The 27,200-nt window shown below is 50.4% G+C and overlaps 1 protein-coding gene across 1 annotated transcript in view; it reads right to left on the bottom strand.

Annotated features, from left to right (window-relative positions):
* Positions 1–27,200, bottom strand: part of TANC1 (tetratricopeptide repeat, ankyrin repeat and coiled-coil containing 1) — a 184,126-nt gene that overhangs the window by 21,860 nt on the left and 135,066 nt on the right. The window contains exons 13-18 of the mRNA XM_054722812.1: positions 25,010–25,617; positions 20,168–20,276; positions 19,047–19,169; positions 10,312–10,548; positions 8,298–8,483; positions 5,724–5,802 (exon numbers count right to left, since the gene is read on the bottom strand). Of these exons, the coding sequence (XP_054578787.1) occupies positions 5,724–5,802; positions 8,298–8,483; positions 10,312–10,548; positions 19,047–19,169; positions 20,168–20,276; positions 25,010–25,617 (1,342 nt within the window). The remainder of the gene's footprint in view (positions 1–5,723; positions 5,803–8,297; positions 8,484–10,311; positions 10,549–19,046; positions 19,170–20,167; positions 20,277–25,009; positions 25,618–27,200) is intronic.

Here is a 27,200-nt window from a genome sequence, read left to right as displayed (position 1 = left end):
ACAGAAACAGCAACGAGATGTGAGCATCGGGGGTCCAGCGACCAGTCATGTGCCCTGAGAACCACTCTGTGCTTTCAACAGGCCCCGCTCCGCACCCTCTCCTGCCTGCAGGGCAGGGCACACAGGCCAGCTGATATCTGACGACCTCTCAGCAGACGGACATGGTCTTCAGAACACACCCAGGCCAGGGCCAACCCCAGGGGTCTGCCGAGCAGGAAGGGGACAGGTGTGGACAAACTCAGTCCCCTCAGTTCTAACGCCCAAGCCCCTCTACTGTTAGGGGGACCCCCATGCCCATCACCCTTCTTCCAGAGCCTGGGTTACCCGTTTCCCATGTCCCACATTCCCCCACTTTGTCCTTCCTCTTACAGGGCTGTGGGTTACCCCACCCCAGCCCTTCCTCTCAGGGTCCTGAGCTACCCCTTTCCTATACTCTCCAGGGTCCTGTGTTCCCTAATGTCCTCCCCCCCCCCCACTTCCAAAGTCCTGGGTTACCACCCCTTTCCCAACCATCTAGGATCCTGGATTTCCCCCACCCCATCATGGGCTATCCCCTCCCTCACACCTCGGGGTCCTGGGTTACCCTCTTTCCTCACACCCTCTGGGGTCCTGGGTTACCTGTGTTTCCTCACACCCCCTGGGGTCCTAGCTTGTCCCTCATTCGTGCTTTTACACCAAGGACATCAAGAACCTCTGTTTCTGACTGGACTGACAGAAACCTGGATTTCCAGGGACCTTTCTGCACTTTCCTGGGACACACCCGAGCAGAGGAAGGAAGGCCTGGACAAGTACTCTCCAACGGCAGTGCGGGCGAGATGCCCAGGACCTCCACAACACCGAATGCAAGTCCCTCAGCTTCTCCACAGGATACTTTCAGCGACTCCTGAGCACAGACTCTCCACGGGCCCCCACAAGCAGTGGACAAACGCTTTTCCTTCCAGCCTTTCCCTAGAAACGCTGCCCGGGTGTGCATACATAGGTGAATGCCAGCCGCCTCTCTCCTTAAGAAGGAAGGTCAAGTTCCAATGAGCAAAGGGTCATCTCTCACTCAACCATAAGGCATCCTGTCCCCGGGGGCCAAGCACTGGCTCTGGGGAGGTCTTGGGTGCGGTAAGCTCACACCTGGGCCCACCTGCCATTCAGAACTGAAGGACAATCCCCCCTCCAGGGGGATGGGTAGGGCCACAGAGTGGGAAACTAAAATAGTTCCGTGGAGAGAAGAGTGAAAGTTTTAAAACATCAAGGATGAAATAAATACATGACGCAGTAAGGAAAGAGGTGTGAGAACCCTCTCCCCCGAGACTGGCCTGGAAAGGCCCCACCCCAGCTGCCAGACCTCAGACTCAAGTCCCAGGGGTGGTCAGACTTTGCTTAGAAGACAGGCATTATTTGCACATTAACTGGCAAATGCTGGAACAGAAGGGCCTCTACACCCTGCAAAGAGCTGGAAGTTCTGGCCAGAAACACAGACAGCAGGCTCCCAGTCGTGAGAGTTGCCTGGAGGGTGGGAACAGTTCCTCTGACAATTCACAACAGCATGAGGTCACCAGTGAGCACCTAGCATCTCTGACCGTTTCAGGCTGGGCTAATTCACATCCAGCACCGACATGGAAACAGCAACTCTGTTGGGTCGTGGGAGCCAGACTTACTTGTCATGGCTGTGGAATGCCTGAGACAGAGATCACACAAGCATCTGATGGGCTCCTGTCACGTTGCAGGCTGCCCAGAAGCCAGGAGACCGAGGCAGTCTGACCAGGTCTGAGAGTGCCCCGGAGCAAGGGGCCCGGGGCCGCAGGGCCGAGCGCTGGGTGGGAGGCACTCCACAAGCCCAGTCCTCAGCAGCTCCTGGGGCTGTTTTTGGCTCACCTATCTGGCGTTGAAGGGCTTTATCCCTCCCCTCCAACACGATTTCTCCGGGTCCCTCTACTTCTCCTCCCGAGTGAGCACGAGGAGCTACTGGACTACAGGACTGGTTTTGAAGGGCTGAATCCTCAACATCAAACAGACATAAGTAGCAAATGGCCCAGATGCTGGTGAAAAGGGAAACTTACATAAAGCTCTGCTGTGTAAATCAGGCAGAGATAGCCTAAGTCAGTGGTCGGCAAACTCGTTAGTCAACAGAGCCAAATATCAACAGTACAACGACTGAAATTTCTTTTGAGAGTCAAATTTTTTAAACTTAAACTTCTTCTAACGCCACTTCTTCAAAACAGACTCGCCCAGGCCGTGGTATTTGTGGAAGAGCCACACTCAAGGGGCCAAAGAGCCGCATGTGGCTCGCGAGCCGCAGTTTGCCGACCACGGGCCTAAGTTGTCCAAAAGCCATAGATTTACTGCCGTAAACCCTAAACTAAGCACTGTTACCATTTTAGATGAAATCTACTATTTATTTTCTGGTCTCTTTAAACCCAAGATAGGAACCACCCCGCTTCTGCGATGACATTTGGTGACGAGGTCATCAGCAGGGAGACACCTGAGGTACTAAACGTGCACGACTGTCTCCACCCCCACCATCCCCACCTGGATTGGCCCGAGTGACGAGGGACCTCACACAGGTCTGCCGTTCCCTGGGGCCCCTCCCTCTCACTGTCAGCTGTCATTCTCACGGATGACCTGCTACTTCCAATCAGCACCAGGCATGAAAACCACACATTTGCAACACACGGTAGATACCCTGGGATTGCAAGCATCTCTCCCGTCAGAAAAGTGGGGAAGGACTCTGTGCACAGATTTAGCGCCCCCACTTCTGGAACAGGGCGTCACTGCACGGAAAACACGGGGCCCTTCAACGCCAGGCAGGTGAGCCAAAAACAGACCCAGGAGACCCTGCCTTGCAACCCCAGCAGCCGGTATTTTAAAGACCAGCTACTCACAGCTGAAGCAATACTGACAGACTTGTAGAAACGTACACACGGTTGGAAGACAAATAATGAGTGCATTATTGATCCAGAGCTTCCAGGTGTTCCCTCCACGTCCCACTCTCCAGACAGAATCAGACTCGGGATGCTCCCCTCAAGCTGCTGCAGCTGGAGACAGACAAGCCCCAGGCTAGAGTGTCTCAGACACAAAACACCACTGACCACACCCAGGGATGAGGACCAAACAAAACGAGGAAGTGAAACAACCGCTTTCACTTCTCAGGGTCCCCAGCAACTAGAAGCAGCACACAGAGCAGTGCAGCCGTGCAGGCGGGGGAGCCACAGGCAGCTGCCCGGTGAGGATGAGGACTGCGAGCTGGCCTACCCGCTCACGCTCACGCTCTCCAGGAGACGTTTGGGCTCAGGTAACGTGGGCCTTCCGTGGCCAAATCCCAAACACGGCCTCACGATCTGGGCAGTACCCCACGTTTGTAGATGCGCTCTCATTTAAGACTTCCTCTGCCAGATTTCAGTGTGCACCTGCCATTGACAACCACAGATCTGGAAATGAGGAGGCTCTGGGGTAGCAGACAATGACAGTCATTTTTGAAGGAACACAGGAGAAAGGTACCAGATAGGAAATGCAGAGACAGCAAGACTATTTTATTTTTTAACATATTTTATTGATTTTTTTACAGGGAGGAAGGGAGAGGGATAGAGATTTAGCAACATCGATGAGAGAGAAACATCGATCAGCTGCCTCCTGCACACCCCCTACTGCGGATGTGCCCACAACCAAGGCACATGCCCTTGATAGGAATCGAACCTGGGACCCCTTCAGTCCGCAGGCCGACGCTCCATCCACTGAGCCAAACCGGTCAGGCCAAGACTGACTTTATGACACAGTCCACAGAGAGCCCATCGGGGACCTCTACACCCAAGAAGCAGTGATTAACTTTTTCTTGGCGTTAAAAAAAAAAAAAAATCCTTCAAACTCTGGGCTGATGACCTTCACCCTGCGCCTGCTGAGGAAGGGCATGAGTACTTCCCAGGCTGCAAAGTGGTCTGAAGGGCGCGCTTCCGAAGGCTGGGGCTGAGCTGTGATTCATCTTTTCAGTAAGACTGATGGGAATAGTGGTTTCTCTTACCTGTCTCTTTAGCTATCAGCCTAGCAGATTCTCAAGGGGGTGGGGGATTCTAAAATTCAAGACGGGTCAGCAAGAGACACAGCAGACCGCTCACACAGGGCCCCCACATGCAGTCCTTCTCTGGATTTTTCTTCCAGAAAAGAAAAATCTTCAGTATCAAAGGCTGGGGATTCCCCTTTGGGCTCAGTGTGCGTGTTAACTACTATTAGACCTGGCCCCCCTCGCCACCACGGGCACCTCTCATTCTGTGTCCCTGCACACAGCTTCCCCAGTGGTTCCCCATCTGTCCCGAAGCCACAATCACCTGGGATGCCTGCTAAGAAACTGCGTGTGGGGCTCCCCTAGACCTAATGAATCAGGATGTTGAGGCACAGTGTTCCCGGGGTTCTTAACATTGGGTACATTTGGACGAGATTCCTTATCTTCACCACGATCCTGGAAAGTAGGTACTATTTACCTCATCTGACAAGGAGGCCGAGGAACTTGCCCAAACCTGTGACACCCACCACAGGAATGGGACCGACCCTCTGACTAAGCACCATGCAAAGTCCTACTTTGCCGCCCACAACACGATAGGGAAGTGGACGGAAGCTTTTCTTTCATGAACGTACAGAGCAGCCCATACCATCTAAATGGGTTGGGGAAAGACTCCATAAAGAATTAAGGGCAATATTTAAATCTACTCACATTTAGCCCCAAGTATAATCCAACTTTGTCCGGGGTTCTGCACTCTTCCTGGAATGGGGGCCAGGCCACCTCCTCCGTAGACACCAGGACAGCTGGCACCAACGCCACACACACACACACACACACACACACACACACACACACACACACACGGTGGCAGCCCCGAGGGAGGGCGCCAGAGACCTTAAGTGCAGGCCTGCACCCCACCCTCACCCCCCAAACACCTGAGGCTTTTCTTAAGTATGAGTTTGCTGATAAAACTCGACACACTACCGTTTGGCTGGTTAGGAAATAATTCAGGAGCATGTGGAAATAAATCTGCACAGGAGAAATGGAAGCCATGTACACTGTGTCCACACACAGCGCACAGCCTGGACACACACATTAAACACCCTTGGCTACACCCATTCAACAACAACAACTCGTAACTTGAGTCCTATGATTCTGATACCAATTCAGTGCAATGGAAAAATCTCCAAGCAGCATTATCCATATTCACCTGACAAGTAACCAACTCAGACCTTCATTAAGATACACTCACTCCCTCCCCATGCTGCAGTTAAACACACACCCTTCCCCCCACATCCACGGAAATGGGCTTGGCAGCCTGGCCTCAGTGTTTTAAGTAGCTCCTGAGGCCCAAGGCCGCTCTCACTCCACAGGCAGCCGCAGCCTTACTCACTGAACACCTTGGATTCATCTGAACCCGGGGCGGCAGCCCTGCCCCTGCTCACAGGAGACCAGGCTGGTTAGGATAAGGGAACACCTTATTCAAGGTCTTTTTGGCTGACGTTCATCAGACGCAGTGTTTCTAGCTGACAGTCATCAGATTCGCAGGCACTGCTGGTCTAATTCAAAATGATTTGAATTTTAGGAAAGTTTTACTACTCATTTGCTAAGCTTCAAATGCCTCAGGATAAAAATAACAACAGGGCGATATGTATCCCAAGTCATCCTTAAGACAATTAGGCCCGAACGGGGGCTACGACATCCGGCTGGCCCAGACTGTAAGCCGTGGAGCCATAATTACCTGTTTCTCCCCACAGCGTGTCGGTGCCATTGACGTCTATTTCATGTTCCTTTTCCAGTCCCAGCAAGCACTCGACCACCTGTCAGAAGTGGCAAGGTGATTTAATGAGTTCTCATCGCCATATGTGCTTATTATACCCCATGTATCATTATACCCCATGTATCAAAGGAGCGAGTCTGTTGTTTTTTAACCATGATTATCTCATGCTGCACAAGGAGAGAAAATATAATGAAAACCGTTTTCAAGCATAATTCATATGCTATTCACACGTTCACTTTGAGGAGAATTAAAAAAAAAAAAAAGGTGCAGTGAATTTCAGCAACATTGTTCAGGATTACCAAGTACTCGGAATTTTAATGAATTCCAACGTGACCCAAATATGCCAGCCTAATCATCAAAGGACACAGGATATCACACAAAGTGCAGCTTCTGCATAAATTGCCCGAAGATGGTGAATCCATTTTCACAAGGAAAGAAAACAAGGCGGTGTATACCTTTTCAATAAGATAAAATAAATAGCGTTGTCCAAATGATTTTTATACTAACAGTGTTATTATTCTTTCCTGTGCGGGCATCGTCCCCATCAAAGAGCAGGCGGGGTCACAGGTGTGGAGGCAGGATGCTGGCTCGAGGGGAATCGGAAGGATCTGAGCCCTGAACCCTTCACTCTGCACAACAGCAGGAGCAGGCGAGGGCAGAGCCATTTTCCTGTCCCCCAATCTGCACCCATTTGGGTAGGCTGAGCAACAGCTCCTCAATACATCCACATCTTCATCCCCAAACTGGGAATGTTACCGTGCATGGCAAGAGGGAATGTGCACATGTGATTACGGATCTTGAAAGGGATGATGGCCCTGAATTACAGGGGCATAGCTCATATACACCTGACATAATCACAGCAGCCCTGGAAGAGGGACAGGAACAACAGGGCAGAGGAAGGAAGAGATGGGACGACAGAAGCATAGGTTAAAGTGATGCACTTTGAAGACAAAGGAAAGGGCCATAAACTAAGGAATACAGATGGCTTCTAGAAACTAGAAAAAAAGCTAAACACCATTCCCCTCTAGAGCCTCCAGAAACAACACTGGCTTCCTGACACCTTACCTTTAGCTTTCTGACTTCCAGGTCCAAAAGAGAACGGGTGTCTGCTGCTTTAAGCCATCAAGTCTGTGGTCACTTGTTACAGCAGCATTAGGAAGCTCATACACCCTTCGAGGTGGTGAATGAATCCTGCCCTTTTCTACGAAGTTGTTACTGGCGAGGCTGAGGTTGCTTTTGTACAGCATTCTTCTCAGCCAGCTTTAAAACAAGTTGAGCTTATCATAAACCCATTATAAATAATATTTAACGTATTTTTATGAAATATGGTTTTTAAAAAAATAAAACAAGTATTTTTTTCAGAACTAAAACATGTAAGTGGACTGGTATTATTTCATATTTGTGTAAATCTCTCATGACTCTCTTAAGAGAGCTGCATCCTCTTATATGCTTCTGCTTTTAACTTTATGCAATATATTTGTGTTGAAGTATTATGTATGTGTATTTTTAATGTGTGTGTGTGTGTGTGCATGCGTACAGAGGTGTGTATGTTTGCTCTTGTGTTTTAAATATCAAAAGTGCGCCAGCCAACCAGCTTTGCATCCAAATTTATTCTAAATCATTGTAGGGACAACTCTTACCAAATACTGGCAACTCTGATTGCTTGAGGATCACACAGGGAGAGAAATACGTAGAAGGGAGCACGTAAAATATTAAATTCAGACACACTGGTCAGGAGGTGACAATTACACCTCAAACCAAGGAATGCCAACGTCTACCAGAAATAAGTGCTCTACTGAACTGCTGGTGGAGTTTTCCTTCAGCGCAGGAGCTGCGAAGCGGTAAGCGTTTTTACAGGCTACGAGAGCACTGAGGTTCTATTTTTAAAATCTTTCAAATACTCAAGGACAATTTTAGAATTCGGATTCCATGTGATTTTTAAAAGACCACAAGGACAAAAGAATGAACCAAAGTGGGGATAAAAAGTAAGGCAGCAGGGCAAGAGGATGAAAGTAGAAGAGAGAAGGCACGGAAGCCCTGGCTGGTGGCTCAGTTGGTTGGAGCACTGTCCAGGACACCAAAAGGTGGCTGGTTCGAGTCCCTGTCAGGGCACATACCCAGGTTAGGGGTGCCATCTCAGGTCGGGATCGATGTTTCTCTCTCTCTCACTCTCTCTCCCTCTCCCTTCCTCTCTTAACAATCCATTTTAAAAAAGAGACAAGGAAGAGTAGAGAATGAACGCTATGAATATTATGAAGGACTCCGTGTGGGAGAGGCCTCCCCGTCATGTGAGCCCACATACGCACTTGACACTGTGGGCTTGGGGCTTCCTCTCATAGGAAGGGTGTGACGCCGAGACCCTGGATCACGGTCACGCACGGTCCAACCAAAGGCTGTTTCTCCAAACCCTCCTTTACCTTCTTTTCTTCCGTGCATCACCAGCTAGCAACTCGGAAGAAGGCGACCTGCACAAGTACCCGCCCAGTGCACCACAGCTTCCAGTTCCCCAAGAGGGAACCCCGCAGCCCCACTCACCGAGCTGTGGCCCATGCTGGCGGCCGCCGTCAATGCCTGCTGCAGGGCGTGGCTCTTCTTCAGTGCACCTGGCTGGGGTGCACCTGCCGACCACTCGCAGGCCAGCAGGTACTGCAGAACGTCGCTGTGGCCCCTCAGTGCGCTGTGGACCAGTGCACACTGGCCTTTCTTATCCAAGTGGTCCAACTGGAAGGCAGGAGCAAAGGTCACCATTTAGCATCACCTTTGCTCTGGGAACATGGGTCCCACACAAATGCTGTCTGTGTGCAAACACAGGTACTGGGTCCGTGTCCCAGTGCGTCTTTCCGGAGAACAGAGTCCTGTTGGAATTACTTCGACGGAATGAAGGCACTCGGCCAGGGCTCGGGTTCCCTTTGTAGACTGTCACAGCGCACCCTGCTCACTCCGTGTCTCTCCAGCAAACAACTGGGAGCTCTGAGTTCTCTGGGGAGCACGTGTTAGGACACAGATAGAAACCTCAGCCAAAGCCCTGTGCTCACCGACTCCAGTTCCTGGAGGAAGACATTCTAACGGGCTGTGACAGGCTACATTCTGGGGGCACAGAGCAGTTCTTTAGTCACCAAGCCAGGAGAGCCGGCAAAAGGGAGGTATTTGGAAAACCCAGCTCTAAACAAGGAAGGGACTCTGAGTGGCGACAGATTGGGGAAGGAGGCAGGCGACCTGGGACCTGTCAGCATGTCAAGCGTGGCTACAGAGCCGGGAAGGCCAGCTCGCCACAGAGTGTCCGAGTGCTGCATACCTCCTGAAGGCCCAAAGGCAGCCGATAACGCGTCATTCCGTCTAAACTCGGGAATACTGGGCTGAAAGAGGAGCGGAGGGTCCAGCCTCTCCTTGCTTCCAAATTCTGGGAATGCCCTGCACCCCCACCCAGAGGCTTTGCAAGAGCCACCAACGTGACCCTTGCCCTCCTACAGACCTTTCAGCTGGGATGGAAGGGGGTGTCTGGCCTCCGAATAAAGCTAAGTCACAGTCTGGATGTGGAAATGGAGGCGTGCTGATGTGCACTAATGCGCCCACTGGGAAGGCCTCTCAGCAACATTTCTCTTCTTCCTTGTGCTAAAATTAAAGTCCATACATCCCAAATGTGTTTTTGAGAGAAAATAAAAAAGGGCTCCCACAGTTACTAGAAGCCTAGTGTCTTTTTGTTGAACCTTCGGTATCCTAATTAGTATAAAGACATCAGCGATTTGTTTCTATTGTTATTCAAAAGCACATCCCCCTGGCCCCCAAGAAATGCTTACAGTAAACCTAAACAGAGTTTACTGTGAGCTTGGCACTGTTCTCATTCAATCTGTTAACATCGATAGTCCCAGAGTAACTGATCTAATAATAACGTTAATACATTGACGTACTTAATGCTCACACAACGGCCCTGTGGCAGACACGGTTGCCATGCCCATCTCACAGGTGGGAAGCCTGAGGCACGCAGCCTCAACAACTTGCCCAACGTCCCAGCTGGCAGCTGGAGAAATAAGGATTCTGGGCTGTCTGGCTCCTGGATCCACGTGCTCAGGCACATGGCTTCTAAGCTCACAGAACTCATTTTTATTGTTTTTAAAAAAAGGCATGAAATGAAATGGGACAAGGAGAGAGGGAAAAAAAATGAAACATGTAGATCTTTTCACTCAATTGGTGCTGTTAAATTCCGGTAAGTTCTATCTAGGTCCGCACTTGCAGGCTTTTGAAAGGATGGCCCTACTCGTGCCACTGGTGCCAGGAATCCCCCTGGTAGCCTGCCTCCCCTGGGGCAACAGTAAGCAGAGTAAGAGTTTAGGAGCCGAACACCCGGCCCCTGGCTCTCCAAGGCTGCGCACTGGAGCACCCACTCAGGTGGTATCCCACGGCAGTGCTGAGCTCACCCTTTCTGTTTACCTAGCAATTTCAGTTCATTGCGATTCAAGAAGGGAGAGACAAATGGAAGGCTGGCCCGGGGGATAATTCTAACGAGGACAGGAAGACATTGCCCCACCCCCCGGGGAAGGCTGCTGCTTACCCTCGCCCCCTTCTTGACCAGCAGGCACACGAGCTTCATGTGGCCGGCAGCGGCCGCGTAGCAGAGGGCGGTCATGCCGTTCTCAGACATGCCGTCCAGGCAGGCACCGAACTCCAGGAGCAGAGTGACCACCTCCTCATGGCCAAGGTGAGACTGGACGCACAGGATCGGGGCGTTATTCAGCACTTCCGTCCTGTAGTTCACGTTGGCCCCTCCCAAAATCAGGAGCCGGCTCACCTGTTGGAGAATGTCACCCAACGAGATTAATTTCTCAGGTAAATTTCACAACATCTGTAACAACTTCCGTGGAGAGGGGCAGTAGCCTCATTCCGATCCAGTGGCTCTCCAACTCGCGTGTGCACCCGTGTTACCTGTGAATATGCTGCAAGGGCACATTCTCCGTGGTGGGAATGACATGGTGCAGCAGCCACGGAAAACAGTGTGGAGGTTCCCCAAGATCCGGCAGTCCCACTTCTGGGAATATATCCGAAGGCAATGAAATCAGGGTCCCTGCAATGCCATGTTCACTGCAGCATTAGCCCCAACAGCCAAGAGATGGAAGCAAACCGAATGTCCCTCAATGGTTGAATGAATAAACAAAATGCGGTATATGCCTGTGCGTACAATGGAGTATTAGTCAGCCTTTAAAAGGAAATTCTCATCCTGGCTGGGTAGCTCAGTTGGTCAGAGTGTCAGTCATCCTGACAGGCCAAGGTAGAGGGTTTGATCCCCAGTCAGGACACATAAAAGAAACAACCAATGAATACATAAATAAGTGGAACAACAAATCTCTCTCTCTCTCTCTTTCTATCAATCTCTCTCTCTCTCTCTCTCTCTCTCTTCTCTCTCTCTCTCTCATATCAATGAATAAAAATAAATAAAAAAAGTAAAAGGAAGGAAATTCTGACACGTGCTACAACATGGATGAAACTTATGGACGTTATGCTAAGTGAAATAAGCCAGTCACAGAGAGATAAATACTATATGATCCCACTTATATGAGGTACCTATAGTAGTCATATCAGAGAGACAGAAAGCAGAATGGTGGTTGCCCAGGGCTAGGGGGAAGGTGTAATGAGAGCTGTTTAATGAGTATCGTGACTTAGTTTTACATGATGAAGAACTCTGGAGATCTACTGTGCAATAATGTGAATATACTTTGCTGAAGTCTACACTTAAAAATAATTAAGATAAAATAGAGACCATAGGAATGATTACCAGGGGTAGGGTGGGGTGGATGAATAAGGTGAAGGGGAATCTAGTCAATAATATTGTGGTAAGTTTGCATGGTGACAGGTGATTACAAGAATTAGTGGGGTGATCACACTGTAAGGTATAAAAAGGTCAAATCACTATATTGTACACCTGAACCCAATATCACTAATATATACCAATATCACTAATATACTTAAATAAGACAATTTTAAAAATATAGTTAAGATCAACCAAAGGACTTGTGTGCTTGCATATGAGCCCAACCAGTGATCACGGACAACAGGGGGATGGGGGCATGCGTGTGGGGGGGTTTGGGATGGGAATGGGGGGGGGGGTTGATGACAAATATGTGATACCTTAATCAATAAAGTAATTTAAAAAAATATATATATATATAGTTAATATAGTAAATTTTATATTGTTGTATATGGTTTTTGTAAAGTATATTTTTATTGATTTCAGAGAGGAAGGGAGGTGGAGGGAGAGAGAGAGAGAGATAGATAGAGAGAGAGAGAGAGAGAAACATCAATGATAAGGGAGAATCATTAATCGGCTGCCTCCTGCATACTTCCCCACCAAGGATCAAGCCTGCAACCCAGGCATGTGCCCTGACCAGGAATAGAACCATGACAGGTTCACAGGTCGACACTCAACCCCTGAGCTACACCAGCCAGGCTTGTGTGTTGGTTTTTTAACTAAAATTAAAAAAAAAAAAATTAAAAGCACAGACTCAGGCCCCACCTACTGGACCTGGGGTGCTGGGGTCAGGCCCGAGAAGGTGCCCTTTCCACAAGTTCCCAGCTTCTCCTGATGCTGCTGGTCTGGGGTCCGCACTTTGAAAAACCACTGCTTAATCAGATAAAAACAAAACTCCTTTTCCTGGCAATGAGATGATCATCACGGGATTAAATACTTAACAGTGAGATAACAAGGCCAAAAGTAAAGGCAAATACTGTCTTTTCCTCACCAGGAAGTGCAGAAAAAGCAGACGCATGAAAACGTGTGCCCCTGGGACTGTCAGCAGCACAGGACTCCTAAAAAATGGTCTTTTCCAATTACCCCGCCCACCACCCACTGAAGTTACCTGGATCCAGACATGATCCAAGGGGGAGTTTACCTAGAGATTTTAAAATAAAATCATAGAATACCGTATGCACATTGTAGCTCTACTAATGTCTCCTGCATATCTCCAGATCACTGAAAAAAAACGACAGCCCTTTAACACCTATTAAAATGCCCACTGCATTTCTTCAAACGGTTCCCTTCAGTGGCCCGGGCCAGCATCAATCACTCCCCTGACAGGCCCTGGCAGGCCTCCAGGCTGCCCACGAGGTGTGGAAACCACAGACACCGTGTCGTTCATTTGACTAGAGTCACAAGGGATCATTAAAAGATGCAGGAAGACGGCAAGTCATATAAAATTCAAGTTCTCTCAATGATATGTGTCCACGAGAGTAGCTGACAGAATTTTTACAAACTGATAGAAATTAATATTACTAGGTGGTGAGAACACAACTTGGAATCGTGTGCAGCATACGGACAGGTTAGAACCCAAAGTGTAAGCTCTGAAGAGTCCTGGTTGCCCTGGGGCTCGACCCCCAGGTGACCCAGCCCTCCAGCTCCCTCTCCTCTCCCAGCACTTTCCCCTCTACTTCCCCACTTGGGCCACGCGGGCGCCCAATGGCAAGCAGGCCCCAGCCTCGGGGCCTTTACCTCTGTCAGGAACGTCTTTCCCATAGATTCCACTGACAAAGGATTGCTTCCTAAAGGTCTCTGCTCTGATGCCAGGACACCGGAGAAAAGTCCCCCCGCCCCCCCGCCCCTACAAAACACACTCCCACCACTCTGCCCATGTGCACATACTTGTGTGCACACACTTGTCCACAAGAACCACACCCCCATGCATGCATCAACCCCAGGCGCTGTGCATTCCCTCCTCACACCCCACTTTCCGGCTCAGCCCTGCACCAGGTGCTGGCTGTAACATTCCAAAGTTCACAGAGAAGAGTGGCAAATAAAGGCCCTCCCCGACAGGATGCCCCATCAGATCCTCCCCACCCCGAGGACATCAGTGACAGTTAAGGAAGGAAAGATCGAATACAAGTGCCAAGGAGACCCCATGACCCACAGCACTCACCCCGTTTCTTACAACCATCAGAGGGGGACATCTTTTAGCCCCACCCAGGTGAGCACCAGCTCAGCCTCCAGCCTCCCACCGCCAGCCAGCACTGTGGGTGGAAAGGCAGAGAACTCACGGAAGAGAGACCAGGAAAGGTGTCCCTGAGCTAACACTGACATTTACCACAAGGCGGCACCTCTGCCAGACAAATCCACGTGGGTTTGCTCTTAAAAGCAGCGCAGGACTCAAGTAGGATTCAAAAGTATTTAAAATGGTAAGTGCTAAACAAAAGTTAAGGGTTTTTCAGAAAATGATTTCCCCTTAAGCAACTACCATTTAGTACGGAAAGAATAGGATAATGCTGGGGAAAATACCTGGGGATCTTACAAAGCCGAGGAAATCGACTCGTACCCAGAGGAATACAGGAGAATCCTGGCAGCTTTTCCAAAACACGTAACATCCTATCACTGAGAGGCCCACCAGACTCTGGTCACCACAGGACTGGCAATAATCGTTTGTAAATTCCCTGGGTGACCCGGACAGCCAGTTACCCTCTCTGCTCTCCACCAATCCCAGCCCCTCTTGAGATCCATAACCTAAGAGAAAAAGATGATGGGTTAAATAGTCTAAGTTCACAATCAGCCCCTTAACTAACTTGCTGTGTGATTTTCAGAATATTACTCAACTTCTCTGCTCTTCAGGTGCCTCCTGAGAAAACAGCCAGTAGACCACCCCATTCTACCCCACAGGTGCTCTCTGTCAACAATGTCAGAAGGTGTACTTTCAGAACTGTCTTGCCAATACCTTATAAGACATTACCTGGATGGTACCAATGTTCACCTATAATTCACACTTCATCTGCTTATTGGGAAAAACATTTCCTTTGATGGTGCAATGCTATGGGTATTTTTACTGCTTAACCCCCAATTGGTTTGTGGATCTTTCCCTAACCCAGTGGTCAGCAAACCGCGGCTCTCGAGCCACATGCGGCTCTTTGGCCCCCCCGAGTGTGGCTCGGCATTAGAACCACTTCTTCAAAATAGACTCGCCCAGGCCGAAAACTGACTTCTGTGCATGGGCCACGAAGTTTCAATTGCACTGTACGTGCGCGCCCACACGTGGTATTTTGTGGAAGAGCCACACTCAAGGGGCCAAAGAGCCGCATGTGGCTCATGAGCTGCGGTTTGCCGACCACTGCCCTAACCCATGGTTCTTTTTTTTGTTAATCCTTACCCGAGGATATTTTTCCATTGATTTTTTTTTTTTTTAGGGAGGGGTGGGGGAGAGAAGAAAGACATCAATGTGAGAGAAGCACATCGATTGGTTGCCTCCAGCACACACCCCAACTGGGCCAGGGATTAAGCCTGCAACCCAGACACATGCCCTTGACAGGGAATCGAACCTGAGACCCTTTGGTGTGAGGGCCGATGCTCTGATCACTGAGAAACCCCGGCCAGGGCTAACCCATGGTTCTTCACCTGCTGCACGCTGAAACCATCCGGGAGCCGGAAAGTTTCCAATGCCGAGCCCCCGTGGAGACTCTGCCTTGGCTCGGGCACGAGCTCCCCAGTGATTCTGGTTGGCAGCCAGGGCTGCAAACACGTGCGGTGATCAATGCCCCGGTGCGGCCGGGGCTTGCTCTTAGCCAGGCACCTTCCAGCTGTGTGATTTGGGGCAAGCTATTAACTGCTCTCATTCTCATCTGCGAAGTGGAGATAAAAACAGCTTCACCTCACTGGGTTGTTGTTAAGATTAAAAATGAACGTGACATACACAGACACACATAAAGCACTTAGCACAGTCCTCAGCATCCTGGAAGTGCTAAATAAGTTCAACTGCTATCATTGCAATCACTTTTCACAGGATCTTCAGAAGGGACAGGAACCCAGGTCCCCGACGCTGGAAGGCACAGGAGGGCGCTCTGCCCCAGGCACCTGGCCGCCCGAGGTCTGTTCTCCCCGAGCTGTTCACCAGCCCCGAGCGCAGGAGACCTCACGCTTATTTGAGAGCAGACAGGAGTCACCTGGACCCAACAAAAACTCACGGTGGGCAGCTCCTCTCGCCACCAGCCACAGACACATCCGGAAGTTCTCAGGTGCCTACAGCCGAGTCTCGGTCTCCAGGAAGGAGACAAAGCACAAATGAGAATAATTCACTTGCCCAGGAATAAAGGTCCAGTATTTTCCAAGAGCTTTAACACCTCAGTGAGGTTTCCCATCCTTATGAGAAAGGCTCTTTTGTTACCTCCAATTTATAGGTTTGAAAACTGAGGCTCAGAGGGGACAAAGCACAGACTATTCCTGGGCACAAAACTAACTACTGCCACAGAGCAGTCAGTGGTGTAAGCAGCAGCTCGAGCTAAGATTACTCTGCATTCAAGGACAGGGTTTAAGTGGTTCGTCCTCTACATTTCCCCCCCCAACATGGAAATTTTCCAACCACCACCATCACAGACGGTCTCCTTGGGTAACATTTAGAAATGCCAATATTATCTATAAACTTCTGGGTTTAATGAATGCAAGAAAGCAGAAAAGGGGCTGGAGGTAGGCAAGGCGCTGGCTGGCATGGTCAGCAGGTGCGAGTACCAGTTTCCTCAATCGTTACCGGAGGGTCACAGCCACGATAGCAGGCTTACACAGTGTGCTGTGCCGCCTGCCTGTCACGCAGAACACGCCTGGACCCTCTCCGCCAAGGGAAGGAAGGCCAAGTCCATGCCTAACTCTGTCTCCTCTCCTCCCTGCCTTCAGCCGAGGGAAGAATCGCAACGCAAATTCTCCCACGTCCATAGCCTTGGGAAGCCCGTGGCTGGCAGCCAGTCTGATGGGACAGTGTGAGCCAGGCAGCCAGCTGGACGGGAGCCTGGAGGCCGGGTGGCAAGGACCCCAGTGGGCCGCCAGGGCTGGGCTGGCACGGCGCTGGCCTGGTAACGGGAGACTCCATTGTTAGAAGTCACTGGCATGCCATTAAAATTAAAATGCATCTACCAAGCAATCATTCTGGAGCAAAGTCACTTTAATTTACCAAAGTGGCAAACTGCAATTATTGCTCAAAATGACATCCGTGCCTGTATGACAACATTTAATACTCTCTAAAAAAAGTTCCTTAATTGCATGCATAATTTTAAATTACTGTAATTTGCTGAAGATTCTGTGAAAACCCTTTTATTTTTTTTCTTGGAAGATAAAAGGAAACAGAAGGATAATGGAAAGCCTCAAAATTCTATAAGCATGTTGTAGAATTTCAGGGACAGCGTAGACGTAGGTGACACAGGAGTTCTCTAAAACGAAGTGAAGATGAAAGACTCTTAAAAGTGCAAGTATGTTAGACAGGAAAGTTTATAATCCCAGGAGGGTCCAGGTCATTATATTGTTATGCTGTACCTTCAATTTACTGTCTTAAAAGCTCATATTCAACAGAGTGTGACGTTTCCCATTTAAATTTCTCTGTACGGGATGAATAATGTCTGAGCCCGCAACTCATTAAAATAGTAAAAACAGATATTGCCATTGTTATTCTTTATTTCTTTCTTCGTGGCCATTGTTATAGAATTTTCTTAATTATGGACAAGCCAAAAGGTACACTTTTAGCTGAGACAAAAGATGAAACAATGTCATTATTATAGTAAATTCAAACCAATTTCTATAAAATCTAAGTAGAACCAAAATTCTTAATACAAATATTTTATTACGTGAGGTCTAAACTCAGCTGTGTTTGCCACCTTTCTTTTCCAGTAACTCCATCTAGACAGGAAGAGCTTCCTTTGATCGGTAGCAGCAGTCTGAAGCCAATTCCCGTAACTACAAAAACAGCTTCCCTGTCCCCCTGCCCCTTAAGCTTGCGTGGGGGTTCAGCTGAGACACAGGCACGCAAACCTCAGGTCTGGACAGAGGTGCAAACATGCGAAGGGGCGGGCAGAGCACAGGGTCCCGGGAGCGGTCCTCCAGGCGAGCTCTGCTCCCAGGCGCCTGGCCAAGGGGCACGTCAGACTGAAACCCAATGAGCCCCTTGCCCATCAAGTCTTGAGCCCTCAGAGGGGGCAAGTCCACCAGCACGAGGCGGCACTTCATCTCTGCAAAGGCCCGTCTGCGTCCACCTGGAGGCGGTGGCCTTTCTCTAACCCACCCAGGGCCCTGTACCGGGCAGCAGGGCTCCCGGGTCAGAGCACTGCTAGGTCCCTCTGACCCCAGGCTTCTCCGTCAGCATTGCCACCCTCCCCTCTGCAGGGGACGAGAAGGAAAAGAATCCACCAGGAAGGCAGGGAAAGGAGAAGAGGGGCAGAGCTAAGCCCCACTGGGCATGGGAAGCCCTCTGCAAGCCCAAGTCCCCAGTCACACCTCCAAGGTGCGAGGTGCTGGGAGCAGGGGGGTGGCGGGGAGAAGAGGTGCAGAAGTCTCCCGGGAGTGCCATTTCTGGGGCATGTGGCGCCCTTTCCAGCTGAGTCTGATGAACCCAAAGTGAGACGTGGAAGGCGTGCCTGGAGCATACAGGGCTCCGTCTGTCCTTTGTTGCATGACCACGTCGGTCACCCTCCTGCTAAAGGGGGGGCAGGTATGACTGTTTTCACGGAGGTCGCTCACAGGCAGGGCCCGACTCCCTGGGAACTGCCTCAGCGCCTGTGCAGGCAGCCGGGCATGCCAGGGCCTGCGGCCGAAAGGCCTGGAGTCCAGCACATGGGTGAGGTGGGTGAGCAATCTAAAAGGTGAAAGTATTTATGATCTCATTTCAGTTTACACTGGAAAAGGTGGTTGCAAGCTGCCATCAGGTAAAGCAGTAATTCCCACACTTTGGGGTGGTTACCCCTTCTCTGTGGATTTAACCAGGTACGTGGCCTCTGTGTGCTTTAGATTCTTAGACTTCGTTAAAATGAGGGCTGAAATCTACTCTAAAAAGAAGATGGTGACATGACAGCCACGGACCAAGGCTGAGGAAGCCCCTGGCTCAGCAGCGGGCGACCCTGAAACGCATTCCACGGTCGTAAACACGCACGTACACGAAACCTAGGCGGCCGTTTCCTCTGTGTCCCTATCACTCTGTCCCTCACCGACGTGCAATTTCCTATGAGCCATAGAGAGGTAGTCCAGATTAGAAACTCAGGGCATTTAAAAATCACTTTCCCTGGACTCTCCCGCTGGCCTTTGGTTTTCTGTGTGAACTGCTTCCTTATCACATCCCTCTGAAACCACCACAGGCCCACAGCGCAGCCCCGCCCACCCACGGCTTCCTGCCCCGGGAAAGCTAGCCCAGCGGGCAGAAGAGAAAGGGACCGACTTCGACTTCGGAGAAGAGCATCATCAGAAGCTCCTCCGTGGCTTCTGGCCACAGCCCAGGGAGGGGGAGGGCAGGACTGTTGGGAAAAGGGCAGTAGGCATGGGCACGGGCACAGGGCACAGGGCTCGCTCACCTTCACATTGGGCGTGTAGAGGTTCCTGAGCGAGGCGAGGGCGGCAGACAGCCCCTCCGTGCTGTACCCGATCCACAGGGCTTGGAGATGGCTCGAGGAGATCCCCGTCTTCTTACTGAGGCCCTGGAAGGAATCGGAGACAAATGGCCTCAGCGTCTCCTTCCCCACCTGCAGCGCTGGGCTGAAGCGGGTGGGACCCCCAGGGTGCGGGTGCAAGCGGACACGCTGAGAGCTGTGGAAAGAATGCCCGGACCTGCGAGCCTTCTCTCCTGAAAACCAAGGGGCGAGCACCTAGCCTGCCTCTGCGCTCAGCCTGTAGGCCTGAGGAAAGAGATGGCAGATGAGGAGAAAGTTTCTTTTCTTCCTAGAAGTTTTCCAGTCAATCAAAGGAAGAATCAATGAGAAAACATCACCATTCTGTAACCCACACCGAGTGCATGGTCCAGGCAGAGACCTGCAGCAGCTGATGGCATCCCACCAGAGAGGCAACACAGACGCTGTGCCTCCTGATGCAGGAACCCCACACAGAGTTACATGGAGTGTGAACCCCAAGTATAACCAGGAAGTAATCGTGACACCCTGGGGGAAAACATCAAACCTGAATCTGATTAAGCCTCTAGGTGCAACTACCAAATAAGAAATCCAGAGGATCATGAACTAGATCCTGAGAAATAAAAACAATCAGAAAATCCAGGTGGTGCAAAACTAGAGTTCCAGCTGAATGTGATTCTAAATTCAGTAAAATAAACTGTCCGACTACAGAAACAAACAAACAAACTAGAGGTCAAGTAACTCATGTTCTTTGAGAACTAAAGAACCAGGAAACCAAAGGGAATGAATGAAATGGCAAGTTCAGGTGGAAAGAAACTTAAAAGGGACTTAAAGGGGGGGGGGGGGGGGAGAGACAGTAAATACATGACCCTCGCATTTAGATACACAGGTGAGTGACTATAACTCCAAACAGTGGTTACTTTTAGGGAGAAGGGAGGGGCTGTGTTTGGAATGGGGCTCATGGAGGGCTGAGAGGGCTGATAAAGCTGCTGAAATTCTCTAAAACCAAGAACTGAACAAGACCCGGACGACAGCAGTGAGAGCCGTCGTCACGGTGGTGTGTGTCTCACCTTGAAAATGTGTGCCTTCAGGATGTGGTGCCCGAGTTCCATGGTCTGCTGCCGGTTCAGCTTGCCCTCTTGTCGAGAGAACATGAACGCCAGGAGAGCGTGCCCGTTCCTGCGGCCAGAAACACAGGCTTGTCACCAACACCCCGTCCCACCGCACCCTGGGCCCTCCGGTGCGAACAGCGCCGCACAAACCCCAAAACCCTGGCACCTCCGCACCACCACACAGAACGGCGGGAAGCTGTGCTCTTCAAGTCGTTTTAGGGGCTTCCCCTGGATTCCCCATCTCTGTGGAGCGAGCCAGAGGGAAGCCCTGTGACAGGGCAGGGCTTTCTCTCTGGAACCACCCGCCCTCTGTCCCTCACCCCTCACTCTGTCATCACCTTACTTACGTCTGTCACCAAATGTAAACTCCATGAAACTAAGGGTCTTGTTTACATCACAGGTACAGTCAGCACCCGCAGGTACAGTCTCACACCTTCTGCCTTTCTTACACTTTCTGGGAGCAAGGCCACTCCTGGTTTCTGAGGCTTCATATGGCACCTTCTCTTCCTCGACTCTGCCCACAAGACCAAGCCATGCCCATCTACCTCATGTCAACAAGGCCTGTCTCCACCCCACAGCACCCTAAAGCCAAGTTCTACTCACTCCGGGCTGCCACAGGGGTCCCCACGCCCCGCCCACCACACTCCTGTCCACGTTGACGATCTTCACTCCAACCCTCACAGGTTCTTCAGAGATGGCTGCGAAAGGCCGCCATCCCCAAACACGTCCTTTGTGTCAACCCTTCCCGCTCCTCAGTTCCGTGACAAGCGCTCCAGTCAAACGCGATTTGTTCTTGCAGAACACGGCCTGCGTTTCTGATGCGATGCCTTGCAGCACCCCCCGCTCCTCACGACAGCCTTCTTCTAACTAGTGAAATGCTACACGTTCACTCCTCAAGTCAATGACGTGGGGAAAAGTAGATGGGAGATCAGATGAAGTAGATGCCCTAGATTAAAAGTCCTGTGCAACCCCAAAGAATCCAAGGACCCAGGAAATGATCAGGAATGGCTCTGAGAGACATTAAGATGTTAAATGTCTCCTTGTGGAAGTACTTCCTTTACTCACTACCACCTATGAAGCATCTTTGCAAAAAAATTTTTTTAAGTAAAATAACATCTGATCAAGCCTCCAGATTTAACTACCAATTTATAGAAAATTAAGGTGAAAAAAAAACACAACACACACATTAAAAACTTCCCTGAGAATACAATCAGCAAAATCCACATTATGGGAAACTAACAGGACAAACGACCCAGTTGATCTTTTTAAACAAATAAAATGCAAAGAAAAAACAAAAGGTGGGAATCTGTAGATTAAAAGAGACACAATAAAAATGTCTCTTAGGGTCCTCATCTGCATCCTGATTCATACATACTAAAAAATAGGAAGAAAGTGGGGAAATCTGAGCATAACTAAACGTGTTGATAACTGGTGAATTAGTGTTAATATTTTAGTTGTTGTAATGGTGTTGTGGCTAAGTATGAAAATCTTTTTTTTTTTTTTTGAAGTTTATAGCCGACTATTTCAGGTAAAATATCATGAAGTCTATAATTTATTTCAACAAAAAATAACAGATGGAGCAAATATTGTAAAATGTGAGTCGTGTTTAAGCCTAGGTGATGTGAATGAGGCTTTGAGTAACTTTACTCTTTAACTTGATAATTCTGTTCCTGGATTCAAACCTAAGGGATAATCAAAAACAGAAAGGAAAGAAGTGGGGGAGGCAGGGAGGAAGGTAGGGAGTATAAAGGGGAGAAGCAGATGCTCTTAAGTACTTCCCTCTTGCCCAGCCGGTTTGGCTCAGCGGATAGAGGGCCAGTCTGTGGACTTTAGGGTCTCAGGTTTGATTCAGGTCAAGGGCAAGTACCTCAGTTGCAGGCTCTTCCCCGGCCAAGGCCCTGGTTGAGGCGCGTGTAGGAGGCAACCAATCGATGTGTTTCTCTCACTTTAATATTTCTCTCTGTCTTTCACTCTCTCTTCCACTCTCTCTAAAACTCAATGGAAAAATATCCTTGGGTGAGGATTTGAAAAAAAAAAGTACTTCTCTCTGTAACAGCTACTGTTACACAAGGAGATGATGATGCTCTTCCTCTTTTTACAGATGAGGAGACCCGTGCTTGGAGAATTAAAATAAGCTGTGCGCAAGAATCACACAAGGTACTAATGAAACAGGATTTTTGTAATCCACTCCTGAGGACATGCTTAGAGAGAAACATCAATCGTTGCCTATCATGCGTGCCCCGACCAGGGATTGAATCCACAACCCAGGTATGTGCCCCGACCGGGAATCGAACAAGTAAACTTTCAGTGCATAGGACAACGCTCAACCACCTGAGCCACTCTGGTTAGGCTGGAAACAGGATTTAATACGGACCTCCCTCACACACTCCTGCTCTCCTGTAAAGCACCTAGATATTCACAATATTTATGTATTTATCACTAACACAGAAACAATGTAAAATCCCCACAATAAGGGTATCATTTGCCTCCTAGGAGTTTTGCACAGCCATGCAAAATGACACTAAGATAGTCAAGCAGCTTTATAAAATGTCCACAATATATTAAGCAAAGCAAGCAGAATGGGAATTTCATTACAGAAAAAATAATTTGGAGAATATTTAAAATTCACGGAAAGGGGCAGAAGTGAAAAATGAAGTGCCATTGCCTCTGGGTATTGGATTCTTTCTTCTCTGCAATGGGGGAATATTACAACTAACTGAGGTGGGCAGAGAAATGTTACCCTTCCTTCAAGGCCCAACTCAAACAGTAACATGTATGTGGAACATATGGCAGACATGGCCATCCCAGCGGGAGCTGCTCCTCTTTCCTGAGGCCCTCGTGCAGTGTGGCTCCGCCCAGCACCGTCCCTGCTGCCTCACTGGCCCTCCTGTGTGGGAAGCCCTCCTGTGTGAAAAGCCCTCCTGGGTGCGAAGCCCTCCTGTGTGGGAAGCCCTCGAGAACTGGGCCCTCACCCCAGGAATTTCTGTATCCGCCACACGACCCTGCATGGAGTGGGTCCACAAGAACTTCTGCTGAACTAAGTCCAGTAGCTCCCTTCCGACAGGGTTCTATACACTGCCTGTCTGCTGAGGGAAGTTGGAGAACTAGAGGGGTCTTGGGTAAATGCTGACTTGCACAATTCTGAGAGGTAACAATTCCTTGGCACCTGTGTGCCTCTCTTGCTGCAGCCTAGTCCTGGCCCTGCCCCTGGAGGTCCCCACGCCTGCATATAGAAACACATCAGGGCTCAGCAGTCCACGACCAAAGGTGACAACCCATCAGGCACCCCGCTCTCAGCCCTACCCTACGCTGCATGACCTCAACGCCACCTGCCACCCAAAAGGGAGTGAAGCTTCACTGTGACCACAGTCAAAACCTCGGTAACAAACTTACACCCACTGTTGAAATCTTTCAACTTGTTTTTGTGTTTTTCTTAAATCCTCGCCTGAGGACGTGTTTATTAATTTTAGAGAGAGAGAGGAAGGGGGAGAGGGAGAGCAAGAGACAGGGAGAAAGAGAAACATCAATGTAAGAGAACATTGATCCACTGCGTCTCGCATATTGCCCTGACCGGGGATTGACTCGAAACCTAGATATATGCCCTGACCAGAATTGCACCCACAATCTTTTGGTGTACGGGAGGTCACTCCAACCAACTGAGCCACCCAGGCAGGGCTCAACTTGTTTTTATGTCTCTACAGATTCAAAACAGCCTATCTTTTCCCAGTAAATGATCTGACTTCTCCAAGGAAATCCCCTGACCTAAATATGCCATGACATACAATTTACCTAGTTATTATGGTCTGGCTCAATAACCTGGGAGTTACAGTTTATGGCCCCAAACCAGGTTCAAAAGGGCAATTCTTAGCCCAGTGTCACCTAGGAAATAACACTATCACAACATGAAACAGCAGCCAGACAATTTAGCAGCTGGCCAGACGTGCTGCAGGAGTCAGGAGCAATTCTGACTCACAGAGAGCAGGAGCCCTTAAAGATAGTGATGACGTGGGCCAGGGCCAGGCAGCGGTGGCGGACATGAACACACCCTAATATGAGAGTATCTGCACCTTCGAATTCCTGACCTCACGCTGACCAGCATCAGGCCCACAACAGCTCACTGCTGCCTCCTCCCCTGGGAGGAGAACTGCATCTGGGCCCTGCCCTGTGGCAAATCCTCAGTGGAACCTACAACTCAGTGATGGCAGCTGCCCTACCACCGTCTCCTAAGAGGGGCATCTGCGATCTGAACCTCAATCCCCCTGACCACAAATCGCAGCCTGCTACACCGAGCGAAACCACAAACTCAAAACCACGTGGCCAGCTGTGGTCGCTGTGCTCCCTTCTGGGCCAGCAGCCACATCCGATTCCGGGGACAAGCTACATGGTGGGTGGGGGAGGGTGCTGGGGCCCCAGTCAGCCCACAGACCCTCAGGGGAAGACAGTGGCTGGGAACAGCTTCTCAGGAAGCCCGCTGTTTCCTGGAGGTGATACCACGCTTTCCCACCACGGATGGCCCTTGGGACAGCGGGCGGGGTCTGAAAGAGAATGGATGGCAAAGAAACCACACCAAGGCATCGCCTGGCGTCTCTTCGCCCACAGGTACCCAGGAGTCCTAACGTCCTAGCAATGGGAGGGGGGCGGCTTTGGGTTAGCAGCAGAGAGAATGTGCCAATGCCCCTCCTGAATTTTTCATTCTGTGTCGCCTTTCCACTAAAGAACACGCGAATTGTATTTGGAATTCCTTCCTCAAGTGCCCATCAGACTCCCTGCCGAGAGCTGACGGAAAGCGTCCCGTTGTACCTGGGCTCACACAGGAAGGCCGTGCTCTCACCATCTGCTCTCCAGACAAGCCACTCCCTGAAGGACGGGTGGCAGAACATGCGGGTCTTGTCTCGCCGCTTGATGAGGAAGCAGGAGAGGGCCTCCATCCTCTGCTGGAAGTCCTCCCGGCCCTGCTCCCCCTGGATGTGGCCGGCGTTAATGGCCTGGAAGATCTGCTCGTCCGTCATGGGGTGGAGGGACGCGAGGGCCACGTTCAGAATGGGGAGCGCCCTGTCGAAGGCGGACTGGGTCATGAACTTCATGTTGCACTGCAGCAGGTAGAGCTCGGACAGGGACACGGGCACCACCTTGTAGCTGGCACTTTTGATGACCAAGTGTCCCCTCTGGAAGAGGTCCAAGGTGAGCTTGAGGTACAGGTAGGAGCCGAGGCTCCGCAGCACCAGGTGGCTGCTCACCTTCCCGATGAGGGCGGCGTCGGCCTTGCCGTTCAGGGAGATGTTGCTGAGGATGTCCTGGCTGCTGTGGACCCTGTGCTGGACGTAGGCGTGCAGGTCGCTGTGAATGTCCTTGTTGTCGGGGAAGTCATCCAGGGAGAGCTTGACGAATGGCAGCCCACTGACGATTTCCTGTGTGGGCGGGGAGGGGGTGGGGGGAGAAAACCCACAGTGTCACTGCACGGCGATTTCTTTTTTATGTCAGCTGCATTTCAAACCAGAGTCACTGGTTTTTCTTTCAAGGGGGATTTTCATGGATTACAGGGACTCATTATTTTGTATTAAAACGTGTAATAGGATAAGTTGAAGATAAAAGGCTTATGTGAAAGAAATCCTGATGTGAGATGGAATCAGTCAAGGCTTTCCTGAGGCCGCGATCCGAACACTCGGAGCCCAGCGGGAGGCAAGAGGCCCGGCGACGAGGCCACCTGGCCAGACCCACAAAGGGGCCGTGAGGCCCCGCGTGGACCTGACACCCATCATCCTTACATTGTGCAACCGGTTACATAACAGGGGCAAACACAGCCACCACTGTACTTCTAAGAACCCGGCCAGACCCTGAGATAAGAGGCATCCCTCTCCTGCAGAGGCCAGGGCTGCGAGCCTGAGCCAGGAAACCCGAAACTGCCTCCCGGCCGTGCCCAGTGAGGCCTGCCCACACGCAGGGGCCTTACCCTAGCACAGCCCCCGGTCGCTCTCTCAAGTTGCTGGTTTTCAGTAAACTTTTAAATGGAAGCAGTACAGCCAGAAGTGCACAAATCGTCATCATAATTGCCCGGTGTCATTCATTTTCACAAAGTCAAGCACACCTGGTCCAGTAGCTCAGAGCACCAGCTCCCTGGAAGCCCTTGGTCCCCGACCGTCTCTCCCAGCCCCGAGGTAAGCACACCCTGACCATTCACAGCAGAGGAGAGTTTGGAGGGTTTTCTTGAACTTCCCACTGTCGTTTCTGAAGTACGTCAGTACATGTCCTCAGGGATTGCAGTGACTCCAGGAGGCGGGAGGAGCACAGCCAGTCCCCTGTCACGTGCACGCTAACAGAACCTCGGGCAACACTCCTCTCCCGTGCCCGCCGACGGCCAGATTCTGCTGACAGATGGAGCATGACTGGAAAGGGTATGGGCCCAATTCCCACGAACAGTACGTCAAGTTCGACCAAGGTCTAATGCCACTTTTGATGAGAAAAGGAAGAACCCAAATGCTATTGTAAAATAAACAGCATCATAAAAGGGCAAACATCTTACGTCTTTACTAAAACTGAACAAGGCAGAAGGAAGGCGTCAATGGTTGTTGAGATACACTTGTAGGGTTCAAGTGAGGGAAAACACGAGGAAGAGAATTCTAAAAAATCACTCTTCCCCTCCCTGCAAATGCTACCTCATGCGGGGTGGGGAGGGGATAGGCCTTCTCTCAGAATAGGTCTTAAAAATCCCCTTCGTCACCCATCCCTTTTTTCCTTCATACAAACACACACACACACCAAAGTCCCACTGCAGAGCAGGGCAAACCGCCACTAGGAGGAATAACTACCTTCTGTGAGACCTGCCAGACACCTCACACCGCTCTCCAGGGCAGTGGTGAACCAGGGCTAGACACTCCGTGTACAAGGACAAGTGCGGCTCAGTGCGAATGGAAAACTTACCTGACACTGTGATAAATGTGCCTTGAGGGGTTGGGGGGCGGGCAAAAGGTCAGAGTTTTGCCCACTTGGGGCT

This window comes from Eptesicus fuscus, chromosome 11, assembly GCF_027574615.1.
Source record: "Eptesicus fuscus isolate TK198812 chromosome 11, DD_ASM_mEF_20220401, whole genome shotgun sequence".
In the NCBI taxonomy this organism is placed as follows: domain Eukaryota; kingdom Metazoa; phylum Chordata; class Mammalia; order Chiroptera; family Vespertilionidae; genus Eptesicus; species Eptesicus fuscus.
Note: the sequence above shows the minus strand (reverse complement) of the source record. Positions and strands in the feature narration are given on the sequence as shown.